General features: G+C 38.9%; 1 protein-coding gene across 3 annotated transcripts in view; it reads right to left on the reverse strand.

The window, feature by feature from the left end:
* Nucleotides 1-15973, reverse strand: part of CEP131 (centrosomal protein 131) — a 245043-nt gene that overhangs the window by 156297 nt on the left and 72773 nt on the right. For all 3 annotated transcript variants that reach the window (XM_053706713.1, XM_053706721.1, XM_053706704.1), the window contains exon 16: nucleotides 3419-3535. In XM_053706713.1, the coding sequence (XP_053562688.1) occupies nucleotides 3419-3535 (117 nt within the window). The remainder of the gene's footprint in view (nucleotides 1-3418; nucleotides 3536-15973) is intronic.

A 15973-nucleotide genomic window follows, 5' to 3' on the forward strand; every position in this document is an offset into this window, starting at 1 on the left:
CAGGCTTTCGAGCCTGAATCAAGGTATCAATGACCGACTCGGAGAAACCACGTTTTGATAAAATCAAGCGTTCAATCTCCAAGCAGTCAGACACAGAGAAATTAGATTTGGAAGTTTGAATGGACCTTGGAGTAGAAGGTCCTGCCTCAACGGCAGAGTCCATGGTGGAGAGGATGACATGTCCACCGGATCCGCATACCAAGTCCTGCGTGGCCACGCAGACGCTATCAAAATCACCGAAGCTCTCTCCTGCTTGATCTTGGCAATCAGACGAGGGAGGAGAGGAAACGGTGGAAACACATAAGCCAGGTTGAAGGACCAGGGCACTGCTAGAGCATCTATCAGCGCTGCCTGGGGATCCCTTGACATGGACCCGTAACAAGGAAGCTTGGCGTTCTGTCGAGATGCCATCTGATCCAGTTCTGGTTTGCCCCAAAGTTGAATCAGCTGGGCAAATACCTCCGGATGGAACTCCCACTCCCCCGGATGAAAAGTCTGCCGACTTAGAAAATTCGCCTCCCAGTTCTCTACTCCTGGGATATGGATAGCTGAGAGATGGCAAGAGTGAACCTCTGCCCATAGAATTATCTTGGAAACCTCCAACATTGCCAGGGGACTCCTTGTTCCCCTCTGATGGTTGATATAGGCTACAGTCGTGATATTGTCCGACTGAAATCTGATGAACTTGGCCGCAGCTAGTTGAGGCCAAGCCTGAAGAGCATTGAATATCACTCTTAGTTCCAGAATGTTTATCGGAAGGAGGGCTTCCTCCTGAGTCCATGAACCTTGAGCCTTAAAGGAAACATCTTTTTAAAAGCAGGAGGGGGAGAGAACGGAACACCTGGTCTATCCCATTCCTTAGTAATAATTTCCGAAAACCTCTTAGGGACTGAAAAAACATCAGTGTAAACAGGCACTACAAAGTATTTGTCCATTTTACACAATTTCTCTGGAACTACAATGGGGTCACAGTCATCCAGAGTCGCTAAAACCTCCCTGAGCAATAAGCGGAGGTGTTCAAGCTTAAATTTAAAGGCTGTCATTTCAGAATCGGACTGAAGTAATGTCTTCCCTGAATCTGAAATCTCGCCCTCAGAGAGCAACTCCCTTGCTCTGTATTTGTTCTAGCCCCAGAGCTGTCTCGCTTTCCTTGTAACCCTGGCAGTTTGGACAATACCTCTGTGAGGGTATTAGTCTTAACTGCCGCCATGTCTTGTAAGGTATACGCATTGGACGCGCTAGATGTACTTGGCGTTACTTGAGCGGGAGTTATAGGTTCTGACATGTGGGGAGAGCTAGATGGCATAACTTCCCTTTTGTCATTCTGAGAAACCTCTGGTGATAAATCTTTAAATGCCATAATATGGTCTTTATAATTTATAGAAATTTCAGTACATTTGGTACACATTCTAAGAGGGGGTTCCACAATGGCTTCTAAACATATTGAACAAGGAGTTTCCTCTATGTCAGACTAGTAATGAGACCAGCAAGCTTGTAAAACACTTTAATAAATGTGAAACAGCAATTAAATAAAAACGGTACTGTGCCTTTAAGAGAAAAAAAACTATCACATAAACTGCAAAACAGTGTTAAAAAGTAGTAAACTCTTCAAAATTTTTACAGTGTGTATAATGGACTATAGCATCATTGCACCCACTTGCAAATGGATGATTAACCCTTTAGGCCCCAAACCGGATTAGAAAAAACGTTAAAAAACGTTAATAAACAGTTAAACACCTTGCCACAGCTCTGCTGTGGCTCCTACCTGCCCTCAAATACGATTTAGGAAATAAATAAGCCCTCTATAGTGGTCCTAAGATGCCAGAGGACTCCTTTGGGGAAGCTGGATGTCTCAGTCTGAATATGAACTGCGCATCTAGAGCGTGAAAATAGGCCCCTCCCACCATGCACTCGATGTCAGAGGGCCTTAAGAAAATACTCCTAGGAGTATCTGACTAGCCATGTGGAAACTAAGCCCCAAAAAAACGATTTATCACCCTCAGAGAAAAAAACGTTCTTTCTATATAACATGTAAACGTTTTGTCACTGAGAAATATTAACATGAATATTACCCTTTTTTGTAAGCATGATCCCAGTCGTTGTTAAATCACTGCATCAGGCTTACCTCAGTTATACAAGGCTCTGTCAGCATTTTCTAGATCTTATCATCTCTCAAGAAATAAATGTACTGAACATACCTCAAAGCAGGTAAACTGCAAACCGTTCCCCCAACTGAAGTCTTTCCCATACTCTTCAGTTATGTGTGAGAACAGCAATGGATCTATGTTACAAACCGCTAAGATCATCAACCTCCAGGCAGACTCTTCTTCTAATTTCTGCCTGAGAGTAAAACAGTACAACGCCGGTACCGTTTAAAAAATAAACTTTTGATTGAAGGTAAAAACTACACTAAGTCACCACATATCTCTTGATACTTCCTATCTTGTCAAGAGCTGCAAGAGAATGACTGGGGGTGGCAGTTAGGGGAGGAGCTATATAGACGGCTCTGCTGTGGGTGTCCTCTTGCAGCTTCCTGTTGGGAAGGAGAATATCCCACAAGTAATGGATGAACCCGTGGACTGGATACACCTTACAAGAGAAATTCATTTTATTAATTCATTTTAAAATCCAGACATAACGTTTCGGCACATTACTGTGCCTTTGTCAAATATCAAAAATCAAAAAGACAAGTACACCAAAGCACCTAAAACTAATGACAAACAATTAAAAACACACTCCTTATATACAAATGAAATTTCAATAAACATTGGCTTGATTATTGTGATCCTGTGAGTGATCTAACAGGTATAGCCCAATAATCCTGCGTTGTACTTAACGTATCACACATATTTTACATAGTTACCGCTGTTGGGCGTCTGGTGTATTCATATGTTTGACAATTTGCGTGTTGTGTTTACGTTGGTTGCCTTGACAACATCCCTTGTGCGCGCGCGCACTGTGTCTGTATGTATCCTTCAGTTACCTGCAGTTAGGTTACGCGCCTCACTGTATTGTTTATGGACGTTGCTATGACAACGTCGGAACTTACATCAGCACGTTAGGTACGTTGGCGTGCCAGTGTGACGTCAGTGATGCGTGTCTGAGAGACACGAGCGGTTAGATGGCGGTAACTATATTTGTATATAAGGAGTGTGTTTTTAATTGTTTGTCATTAGTTTTAGGTGCTTTGGTGTACTTGTCTTTTTGATTTTTGAGATTTGACAAAGGCACAGTAATGTGCCGAAACGTTATATTATATATCTGTTATTATATATTATATATTATATATCTGTTATTATATATCTGTATACATACACGCACACATACAGACATTGTGGGTGCTCACTAATGGCATCAGGTAGTTTAAATTAAATTAGGCTGTTCAGAAGGAAAAGGATACATATAAGTGACTCCTTACCAGCTCATGCTGTTCTTGCATCTGTTTGATGTGGCTTCCATACTTCTGGTCTATCTGCTTCAGCTCAGTCACAAGAGACTCACATCGCTCACTTAGTGCTTTCTTATCATCAATCAACTAGCAAGAGAAGGATGACAGCACAGGTCAGTTATCTGCCCACAGTGTTAGTATATTATGGCTTTATAAACTCAACCTCTCTCTCTCTCTCTCTCAACAACAGAATCTACATCCACAAAATCACAAACTACTCATTAGCCGATTAATGAATTAGTAGGATTTATTATTATTGATTGTAAGAACGTGTGTTTCTTTTCTTATTAGCAAGCATTGCACAAGAGTGCACAAGAGCTTGCAGTATAAAACAGTGTCATAAAAAGACTATTGCCAAGTACTGACATCCTACTGTGATTTCAGAAGGATAAAATACATAGTAATTAATTAACCTCTACACCCAACCTTATAAACTTTAAATTCTACACATTATAATAGTAAGGGTACATAACATTATACACTCTAGTTAATGAAAGCAAATTAAAACCAATGAAGGGCTGAATAGTTGCCTTTGGGCCTGAGGATGGACACCCATGGTTAGATTTTTACATGGCAGGGGTGAAATTTTTATTTGGGATTCAACTGATACTGAATACTGATAAGCCAGGCACACACTTTTTATAACAGATGAAGGAGCATTTGTATATAGATGATGTTCAATAATCCAAAAATCTAAGAGCCGTTGTAAAATAGCTCTCAGGATGTGTAAGGCTCTGTAATATAAACATCTGATATCATGCTCTTGATAAGGCTTGTGTGTACACTCACTTTGCAGAAAGAAACAATGATAATGTGTCTTAAAGTAGAATTATGGTCTCAAGGCGTCTGAGTGTCATTTTCTTTTACCAATAACATGTATACCAAGTAAATGTGAAGCAAGTAACACTGGCAGAGGAAGCAGGAGGCATGAGGGCACAGTAACAATGAAAGCAAAACAGGTCACTTTGCACATTAGGATGAAACTGGTAAGGTTGAATCTGCAGTAATTACATTATCTTGCACAGGTCAGCATGGAACTTTAAAACAACTTTAAATTAATTAAACTAGAAACACATGAACGCCTGTTTAATATCAAGATCCAGGGTGTCCATACTTTTTTAACTCACATGGTGCATAGCCAGCATAGCTTCAGTTCCTCACACCCTCCTCCTCCTCCCCCATATTTCTTTCCAGGGCGGGCTGAGACCGCCGTGTCTAACAGCAACTCCAGACTCCTCCTTTGTCACAGAGTCTCATCCACTTAAGGTGCAATAGTCCTATTTTTGCTGAGGGGAGCTAAATAATCCCAGAGCAAGCACCATATGTCCCACACAGTGTGCGGTGATCACACAGCAGGACAGCTGACAGGCTTGCATTTAGTGTATTGTAGGAAGTATTTACTGCCCATAACTAGAAGATCTCACTATCCCTCTAACCAGACTGTGTCCAAGCTCCTCCCTCCAGAAGCAGCAGTGTTTACTAAAGTGTTTCTGTGCTCTGTCCAGTTGGAACTTAGTTCCACCTGCAAAACTAGTGCAGGAACTCCGTTCCTATGCGTTGCCGCAGGACTTGACCACTGGAACAGCACCGACCTTTTACAATCCTTTTAGGGTGTGCAGGGTATTCACAGGACTCTGTAAATCCCAAAGTGTATACAAACTTAAGTTTGTAAAAAATATTTCAGTAATAACTTTAACTGCACAAGGACACATGCTCTGTGCACTCGCTTTCAAACACAGCAAAAAAAAACATATGATACAACTGTGATTACAAAACATGTACCTTGTGGTGACATCTGCACACTTGTTTAAATTCTGCTTCATTAAAAGCAGTACATTAAATGCAGTACAATGTCACTTTTTAAAGTGAAGGTCAATTTTGATGAATTAGTGCCCGGTTTTTAATAATCCTATTAAAAACAAGGGCACTTAAATTCATCAAAATTTACATTTCACTCGTTTTCTTCAAAAACTTACCTTTTCATTCTGGCAGCCGCTCCAGAACTTCCTCTGCCTGTCGCAAGCTGTCTTCGCGGGTCCAAAATGACGAATCCGGATTCCTCGATTCACAGTGTTGGTTCAGAGTGTTCCAGCACCAGGGTAACCCCTAGTATAGGGCAGCAAATATGCAGATGTGCAAGTAATCCCAGACTAGCACCTTAGCCTTCAAACAATTGCAAATCCAAAAAATGGGGATAACAGCACCACCATTAGTAAAAGAAAAAAAACTTTATTTAAGCCATCATAACACACGGACGACAACGTTTCGGATTAACATCCTTAGTCATGTCTATAACACACACAATTAAAATTAGCCTTATAAAGGCTTGTAACTACACCCACATTACTACTTCCAATTAACACCTTCAATTCCAAAATACAATTCGTAGTGAAATTATTGCCCCACCTAGTGGTTGCCTAGTATTTTAGTTTACCTTATTTAACCATTTTTCCTTAAATATACACAAAATTCACAGGTAGCTCCACCTAGTGGAAACTCATGATACAGATATATTAGAACAATGTATTAAGAGGCAAACATTCCAGTCAATCTCCCTGTTTAGCCCACCTGGAGACATAGTCCCCAATTCATGTATCCAATAAAGTTCTCTATATAATAGTGTTTTAACCCTATTACCACCCCTTCTTGGAATTCTTATCTGCTCTAACACTTGAAATCTAAGTTGATTAATTTGGTGACCTGCTCTAATAAAGTGAGTTGAGACTGGTGCCTCTAAATCACCCGTCCTTATATTGCTTTTATGCTGATATGGGTTAATTGATAATAATGTTGCCAAATTACATTTAAAAACTGAAGGTATTGTTACCAGTATTTTATACACTTCCGAAGGTACATAAGGACAGGGAAAAACCACCTGGCCCTCCAATTGTGGCAGGGGTTGGCTCTGTTTTATCTAAGGTGTCAATCTATTTGGATAAAGTATTGAGACCTTTTGTTAATTCTGCCTCATTCATTAGAGATACAGGTGACTTTGTGAATAAAGTACAGGGCTTGACATAGGAAGGAAATAAAAGCATTTTGTATAGTCTGGATGTAGCTAGTTTGTATACATCTATCACCCATGAGGCAGGTTTGGGTGCTATAGGTAGATGCCTTGCACAAAGTATGAATATTAATAAGGAACAGCGAGAATTTATTCTAAATCTTTTGTGTATTATTTTGAGATGTAATTATTTCCTGTTCCAGGACCAGTTCTATTTGCAGCTCCAGGGTACTGCTATGGGTTCCAATGTCGCCCCAACCTACGCCAATATTTTTATGAATAAGTTTGAGGAATATTTTGTTTACAATCATCCATTGTTTCTTCTGTATGGCGCCACCTGGTGGCGTTATATAGACAATATTTTTGGCGTATGGTTGGGCGACATTGGAACCCTGGAGGATTTTGTTAAGGATCTTAACATTGCCACACAGCATATAAAATTTAAATTGAATACAAGTGAAGAGAGGATAGATTTTCTTGACACTACAATATACAAACAGGGTAATGTGTTGGCTGTGGATCTGTACAAAAACGATATGGATTGCAACAATTTGTTGCATTTCTCTAGTGCACATCCTCCAGCTCTGGTGAAAAGTTTGCCCAAGAGTCAACTTATGAGAGTGAGACGCATTGTCTTTGATGAAAGTGTGATTAAGGAGAGATTATCTGAGATGGGCGAACATTTTATACAGAGGGGATATCCTGTTGAACTTATTGAAAGAGAAATACAAGCTACATTAGAAACTCCTAGGGCTGCTCTGTTGAAAGAGAAAAATAGAGTGGTGAAAACACCTAGGATGATTTTTGTTAACAAGTACTCCCCTTGGAGCAATCATGTACAGAAAATGTTACGGAGGCATTGGCATGTGTTAGAGGTTTCAAATCCGGATGTGAGTGAGTTCAAGAATCCTCCTATGTCTGCCTTCAGGAGAGGCACAAATTTAAAGGATGTACTGGTTGGGGCGGATGTAGGCCCTAAAAAGGTTTTAAATCAAAGCTGTATTGGAGAAAGAAATTTGGGATGCTTTTCTTGTCTAGGCTGCCAAAATTGTAATAGTATTATCAGGGGTTCGATCTGTACCCATCCACGTACGGGTAAACAATACAGGGAGTGCAGAATTATTAGGCAAGTTGTATTTTTAGGATTAATTTTATTATTGAACAACAACCATGTTCTCAATGAACCCAAAAAACTCATTAATATCAAAGCTGAATAGTTTTGGAAGTAGTTTTTAGTTATAGCTATTTTAGGGGGATATCTGTGTGTGCAGGTGACTATTACTGTGCATCATTATTAGGCAACTTAACAAAAAACAAATATATACCCATTTCAATTATTTATTTTTACCAGTGAAACCAATATAACATCTCAACATTCACAAATATACATTTCTGACATTCAAAAACAAAACAAAAACAAATCAGTGACCAATATAGCCACCTTTCTTTGCAAGGACACTCAAAAGCCTGCCATCCATGGATTCTGTCAGTGTTTTGATCTGTTCACCATCAACATTGCGTGCAGCAGCAACCACAGCCTCCCAGACACTGTTCAGAGAGGTGTACCGTTTTCCCTCCTTGTAAATCTCACATTTGATGATGGACCACAGGTTCTCAATGGGGTTCAGATCAGGTGAACAAGGAGGCCATGTCATTAGATTTTCTTCTTTTATACCCTTTCTTGCCAGCCACGCTGTGGAGTACTTGGACGTGTGTGATGGAGCATTGTCCTGCATGAAAATCATGTTTTTCTTGAAGGATGCAGACTTCTTCCTGTACCACTGCTTGAAGAAGGTGTCTTCCAGAAACTGGCAGTAGGACTGGGAGTTGAGCTTGACTCCATCCTCAACCCGAAAAGGCCCCACAAGCTCATCTTTGATGATACCAGCCCAAACCAGTACTCCACCTCCACCTTGCTGGCATCTGAGTCGGACTGGAGCTCTCTGCCCTTTACCAATCCAGCCACGGGCCCATCCATCTGGCCCATCAAGACTCACTCTCATTTCATCAGTCCATAAAACCTTAGAAAAATCAGTCTTGAGATATTTCTTGGCCCAGTCTTGACGTTTCAGCTTGTGTGTCTTGTTCAGTGGTGGTCGTCTTTCAGCCTTTCTTACCTTGGCCATGTCTCTGAGTATTGCACACCTTGTGCTTTTGGGCACTCCAGTGATGTTGCAGCTCTGAAATATGGCCAAACTGGTGGCAAGTGGCATCTTGGCAGCTGCATGCTTGACTTTTCTCAGTTCATGGGCAGTTATTTTGCGCCTTGGTTTTTCCACACGCTTCTTGCGACCCTGTTGACTATTTTGAATGAAACGCTTGATTGTTCGATGATCACGCTTCAGAAGCTTTGCAATTTTAAGAGTGCTGCATCCCTCTGCAAGATATCTCACTATTTTTGACTTTTCTGAGCCTGTCAAGTCCTTCTTTTGACCCATTTTGCCAAAGGAAAGGAAGTTGCCTAATAATTATGCACACCTGATATAGGGTGTTGATGTCATTAGACCACACCCCTTCTCATTACAGAGATGCACATCACCTAATATGCTTAATTGGTAGTAGGCTTTCGAGCCTATACAGCTTGGAGTAAGACAACATGCATAAAGAGGATGATGTGGTCAAAATACTAATTTGCCTAATAATTCTGCACTCCCTGTATAAGTTAAAGGGACATTTTACATGCAATACAAACTTTGCGGTGTATCTAATTGAGTGTCCATGTGGTCTGGGGTACGTTGGCGAGACCACACGTAGGGTCCGCGAATGAATAAATCGGCATAAAAGCAATATAAGGACGTGTGATTTAGAGGCACCAGTCTCAAATCACTTTATTAGAGCATGTCACCAAATTAATCAACTTAGATGTCAAGTGTTAGAGCAAATAAGAATTCCAAGAAGGGGTGGTAATAGGGTTAAAACCCTATTATATAGAGAACTTTATTGGATACATGAATTGGGGACTATGTCTCCAGGTGGGCTAAACAGGGAGATTGACTGGAATGTTTACATGTTACAGACGAGGAACAGGACTTGGGAATTATTATTTCAGATGATTTAAAACTTAGTAAACAATGTAGTAAGGCAGCGAGTAAGGCTAGCAGAATGCTTGGATGTATTGGTAGAGGTATTTGCAGCAGAAATAGTAAGGTTCTTATGCCACTTTATAGATCATTAGTTAGGCCTCATCTTGAGTATTGTGTGCAGTTCTGGAGGCCATATCTTCAGAAGGATATTAACAAACTTGAATCTGTGCAAAGGAGGGCTACCAAAATGGTACATGGTCTAAAAAATAAAACTTACCAGGATAGGCTCAATGACCTAAATATGTATAGCTTAGAGGAGAGAAGGGAAAGAGGTGATATGATAGCAACTTTCAAGTACATTAAAGGGTTTAGTAAAACTGAGGCTGTGGGTATTTTACATAAAATGGAAAATTCAAGAACAAGGGGTCATGAGCTCAAGCTAAAGGGTAGTAGATTCAGGAGTAATTTGAGGAAGCACTTCTTTACAGAAAGAGTGATTGATTTATGGAATAAACTTCCTCAAGAGGTAGTAGCAACAAACACTGTGGGGGACTTTAAAAATGCATGGGACAAGCATAGGGCTATCCTACGAACTAGATAAGTTTATACTGTTAGGTAAGGTGGGGCAGACTTGCTGGGCCTATGGCTCTTATCTGCCGTCAATATCTATGTTTCTATGTTTCTATGTTTGCCTCTAAAGACATTGTTCTAATATATCTGTATCATGAGTTTCCACTAGGTGGAGCTACCTGTGAATTTTGTGTATATTTAAGGAAAAATGGTTAAATAAGGTAAACTAAAATACTAGGCAACCACTAGGTGGGGCAATAATTTCACTAAGAATTGTATTTTGGAATTGAAGGAGTTAATTGGAAGTAGTAATGTGGGTTTGGTTACAAGCCTTTATAAGGCTTATTTTAATTGTGTGTGTTATAGACATGACTAAGGATGTTAATCCGAAACTTTGTCGTCAGTGTGTTATGATGGCTTAAAGGGACAGTCTACACCAAAATGTTTCTTATTTAAAAAGATAGATAATCCCTTTATTACCCATTCCCCATTTTTGCATTACCAACACAGTTATATTAATATACTTTTTACCTCTGTGATTACCTTGTATCTAAGCCTTTGCAGACTGCCTCCTTATCTAAGTGCCTTTGACAGACATGCAGTGTAGTCAATCAGTGAAGACTCCTAAATAACTTCACGGGAGTGAGCACAATGTTATCTATATGACACATGTGAACTAGCACAATCTAACTGTGAAAAACTTTCAAAATGCTCTGAGCTAGGAGGCGGTTTTCAACTGTTTAGAAATCAGTTTGAGCCTAGCTAGGTTTAGCTTTTCAAAAATACCACCAAGGGAACAAAGCAAATTTGATGATAAAAGTAAATAGGAAAGTTGTTTAAAATTGCATGCCCTATCTGAATCATGAAAGTTTAGTTTTGACTTTACTGTCCCTTTAAATAAAGTTTTTTATTTTACTAATGGTGGTGTTGTTATCCCCATTTTTTGGATTTGCAATTCACGGCATTGCATCAGGCCAAGATTCATCGGGGGGGGGAGCCATGATTGGAGGAAGCTGGATTCGTCTGTAGAGGCTTCCGACGGCCGTGGGAATCGCTGGAGTGGCTGCCAGAATGAAAAGGTAAGTTTTCATAGAAAAAGGAGTGAAATGTCAATTTTCAGGAATTAAAGTGCCCTTGTTTTTAAAGGATTATTAAAAACGGGCACTAATTCATCAAAATTGACCTTCACTTAAAGGGACAGTATACTGTAAAATAGTTTTTCCCTTAATGTGTTTACAATTGCTTTTTTTTACCAACTGCAGTGTAAAAAATGTATGAAAATTAGCTTTTTAAGGTTTATTTCTGTATATTAAAGCTCTGATTTTGTGTTTTGAAGCCACAGCCTAATAAAATAGGTTGAGCTTGTAGGTATAATCAGATCTCATTACTGTATCACATTGTACACATATACCTGCTTCTTTATCTTATATCTGTCTTTAAAACAATCACCAATACTTTGAGAGAACAATGGAAAATCAACATTTTATTACCTTATCTCTGCTATATGCTACTGGGAGTGTAATTTCTTCTGCTGGCTGTGTTTACAAAACTCATCTATAGCTGGTACGCGCGGCCACAAACTTTCAGAATAGGTGGGGATACCACATGCTAAATTAACAATTTCAAATGCCAATATAAGGGTAAAGGAGCTACTTGTAAACAATTTAATACACTCCAGCAGGTAAAGTGGATCATTGGGAACAAATTAAAGGGGAGAACATTTTTGAGTAAACTGTCCCTTTAATTATTTATTCCCACTAGCTAATTTGTGTGTGTGTTTCCTGCGCCACCTTGTGGTACATTCATAAATCTACAATTGTAATCCATACAGCTTACTTTGGTTGCTCTAACTGAAGCGTATTGCCCAGTTATAATACACTTCACTTTTTTAAAGAACAAAGAGCACTCTGCACAGTCTTTTCCATTTTAAAAAAAATAAAAAAAATTAAAGCGGTTTTACATTCATAGAAGCAAAACAGCTGCCAGCATGAAGGGTAGGAGTATATGGGTAAACACTGGAGGGCCAGTACCTGTATATGACACTACAAGATTGTGAGGAAAACCAAATAAAGAAGATGATAACAATGGTTAGTGCTTTATTGAACCAATATAAAATAGTGCATGTGATGGTCATGACTTCTTAGTAACTGCAGTACAAAAGAGCTGCCCCAGCCCCAAATTGGGACTGATTAAAATCAATCTCTTTCTTATTACAATCTACAAAGCGATCACTTCCTAAAGGTGCTTCCAGCGGAAACTACCTCTGATCCAATCAGCAGGGATAGTCGCAAAACTCAGATGTGTAACTATCACAGCAGATTGGTTCAGCGGCGGTTTCTCTAACAACTTAGAGCATACCATTTTTAACTATTATGGTCCTTTAAGGGGTTGAATAAGTAGATTAAAGGGACAGTAACTCTAAAAACATCTTATCATACATATGAGAAAAAAAATCTTAAATGCAGTATGTTAGAATATACTTGGATGAAAAGAAACTATATTTAAAAAAAAAAAAATTTGATTTTGAATTCCAGTCCCTTTATATGCAAACAGTTGTGCGTATTTAGCTCATATACTATCTCAGACACACACGGTCACACAAAGACACACACAAAAAGACACTAACGTTCTCTCACAACACACAGATACACACACATAAAGACACTAACTCTCTCTCTCACACACACAAATACACTCACACAAAGGCACTAACTTTCTCTCTCACACAAACAAATACACTCACACATAAAGACACCAACTCTCTCACACACACACACACACACAAATACACTAACTTTCTCTCACACACACACACAAATACACTCACACATAAAGACACTAACTCTCTCTCTCACACACACACACAAATACACTCACACATAAAGACACTAACTCTCTCTCTCACACACACACACAAATACACTCACACATAAAGACACTAACTCTCTCACACACACATACTAACTCTCTCACACACACACACACACACACACAAATACACTAACTTTCTCTCACACACACACACAAATACACTCACACATAAAGACACTAAATCTCTCTCTCTCACACACACACACACAAATACACTCACACATAAAGACACTAACTCTCTCTCTCACACACACATACTAACTCTCTCTCACACACAAATATACACACATAAAGACACTAACTCTCTCACACAAACAAATACACTCGCATAAAGACACTAAGGGGCCTAGTTATCAAGCCGTCAACCTCAAATACGCTGGAATTCCGCAGCGTATTTGTGGCGAGGCTGATTCGCCTTAGTTATCAAAGGCTAGAGACCGGCAAAAGTAGAATTTAGTGACGTAAGCTTCGATCCGCCGGACTCTGTCCGACACAGATCGATTCTTACGTCACTCCAGATGTTCCGCACACAAGTGCGGCACAATCTGACTACTTTTGCTAGTTATCAAAAAACTAGCAGGTACGCTCGGCACTTTTCCGGCCCAGCGTACCTGGTTTTCAAACCGCCACCCTAGAGGCGGCGGATCCCATAGGAAGCAATGGGAGTCTGACCATAGCGAAAGTACAAGTTCGCTGCTGCCAGACATCCCATTGATTCCTATGGGAGATGTCTGCACCTAACACCCTAACATGTACCCCGAGTCTAAACACCACTAATCTGTCCCCCCTACACCGCCGCAACTAAATAAAGTTATTACCCCCTAAACCGCCACTCCCGGAGCCCACCGCAACTATAATATATGTATTAACCCCTAAACCGCCGCTCTCGGAGCCCACCGCAACTATAATATATGCATTAACCCCTAAACCGCCACTCCCGGACCCTGCCGCAACTATAATATATGTATTAACCCCTAAACCGCCGCTCCCGGACCCTGCCGCAACCTATATTAAATTTATTAACCCCTAATCTGCCCCCCCTACACCGTCGCCACCTATAATACATTTATTAACCCCTATCCTGCCCCCCACTACACCGCCGCCACTGTAATAAATTTATTAACCCCTAAACCTAAGTCTAACACTAACCCTAACACCCCCCTAACTTAAATATTAATTAAATAAATCTAAATAATATTTCTATTATGAACTAAATTAATCCTATTTAAAAATAAATCCTAATATAGCTACAATATAAATAATAATTATATTGTAGCTATCTTAGGATTTATTTTTATTTTACAGGTACCTTTCAATTTATTTTAACTAGGTACAATAGCTATTAAATAGTTATTAACTATTTAATAGCTTACCTAGCTAAAATAAAGAGAAAGTTACAATTACACCTAACACTACACTATATTTTAATACATTATTCCTATTTAAAACTAAATACTTACCTGTAAAATAAACCCTAAGATAGCTACAATGTAATTAATAATTACATTGTAGCTATTTTAGGAATTATATTTATTTTACAGGTAACTTTGTATTTATTTTAGCTAGTTAGAATAGTTATCAGATTGAGCTCGCATTCTATTGGCTGATCGGAACAGCCAATAGAATGCAAGCTCAATCTGATTGGATCAGCCAATCGGATTGAACTTGAATCTGATTGGCTGATTCAATCAGCCAATCAGATTTTTCCTACCTTAATTCCGATTGGCTGATAGAATCCTATCAGCCAATCGGAATTGAAGGGACGCCATCTTGGATGACGTCCCTTAAAGGAGCCTTCATTCATCGGTAGTCCGTCGGGAAAGAAGGATGTTCTGCGTCGGCGGAATGAAGATTGAAGACCCCGCTTGGAAGATGACATCGCCTGGATAGAAGACTTCTTCAGCGCCTCTTGGAAGATGACATCGCCCGGATGGAAGACTTCTTCAGCGCCGCTTGGAGGATCACTTCATCGGATGGAAGATTTCTTCAGCGCCGCTTGGAGGATAACTTCTGCCGCTCCGGGTCTCCTCTTCGGTTCCATCGCTGCTCGGCTGAGTGAAGACAACTCAAGGTAGGATGATCTTCAGGGGATTAGTGTTAGGTTATTTTAAGGGGGGTTTGGGTTAGATTAGGGGTATGTGGGTGGTGGGTTTTAATGTTGGGGGGGTTGTATTTTTCTTTTACAGGCAAAAGAGCTGAATTCTTTGGGGCATGCCCCACAAATGGCCCTTTTAAGGGCTGGTAAGGTAAAAGAGCTTTGAACTTTTTTAATTTAGAATAGGGTAGGGCATTTTTTTATTTTGGGGGGGTTTGTTATTTTATTAGGGGGCTTAGATTAGGTGTAAGTAGCTTAAAATTGTTGTAATATTTTTAAAATGTTTGTAACTTATTTTTATTTTTTGTACTTTAGTTAGTTTATGTAATTGTATTTAATTGTAGTTATTTGTAGGTAATTTATTTAATTAATTTAATGATAGTGTAGTGTTAGGTTTAATTGTAACTTAGGTTAGGATTTATTTTACAGGTAATTTTGTATTTCTTTTAGCTAGGTAGTTATTAAATAGTTAATAACTATTTAATAACTATTCTAACTAGCTAAAATAAATACAAAGTTACCTGTAAAATAAATATAAATCCTAAGATAGCTACAATGTAATTATTAATTATATTGTAGCTATCTTAGGGTTTATTTTACAGGTAAGTATTTAGTTTTAAATAGGAATAATTTATTTAAGTATAGTGTAGTGTTAGGTGTAATTGTAACTTAGGTTAGTTTTTATTTTACAGGTTAATTTCTCTTTATTTTAGCTAGGTAGGTATTAAATAATTAATAACTATTTAATAGCTATTGTACCTAGTTAAAATAAATTGAAATTTGCCTGTAAAATAAAAATAAATCCTAAGATAGCTACAATATAATTATTATTTATATTGTAGCTATCTTAGGGTTTATTTTAAAGGTAAGTATTTAGTTTTAAATAGGATTAATTTAGTTCATAATAGAAATATTATTTAGATTTATTTAATTAATATTTAAGTTAGGGGGGTGTTAGGGTT

The sequence above is a fragment of the Bombina bombina genome, chromosome 1 (genome assembly GCF_027579735.1).
Source record: "Bombina bombina isolate aBomBom1 chromosome 1, aBomBom1.pri, whole genome shotgun sequence".
Lineage (NCBI taxonomy): Eukaryota > Metazoa > Chordata > Amphibia > Anura > Bombinatoridae > Bombina > Bombina bombina.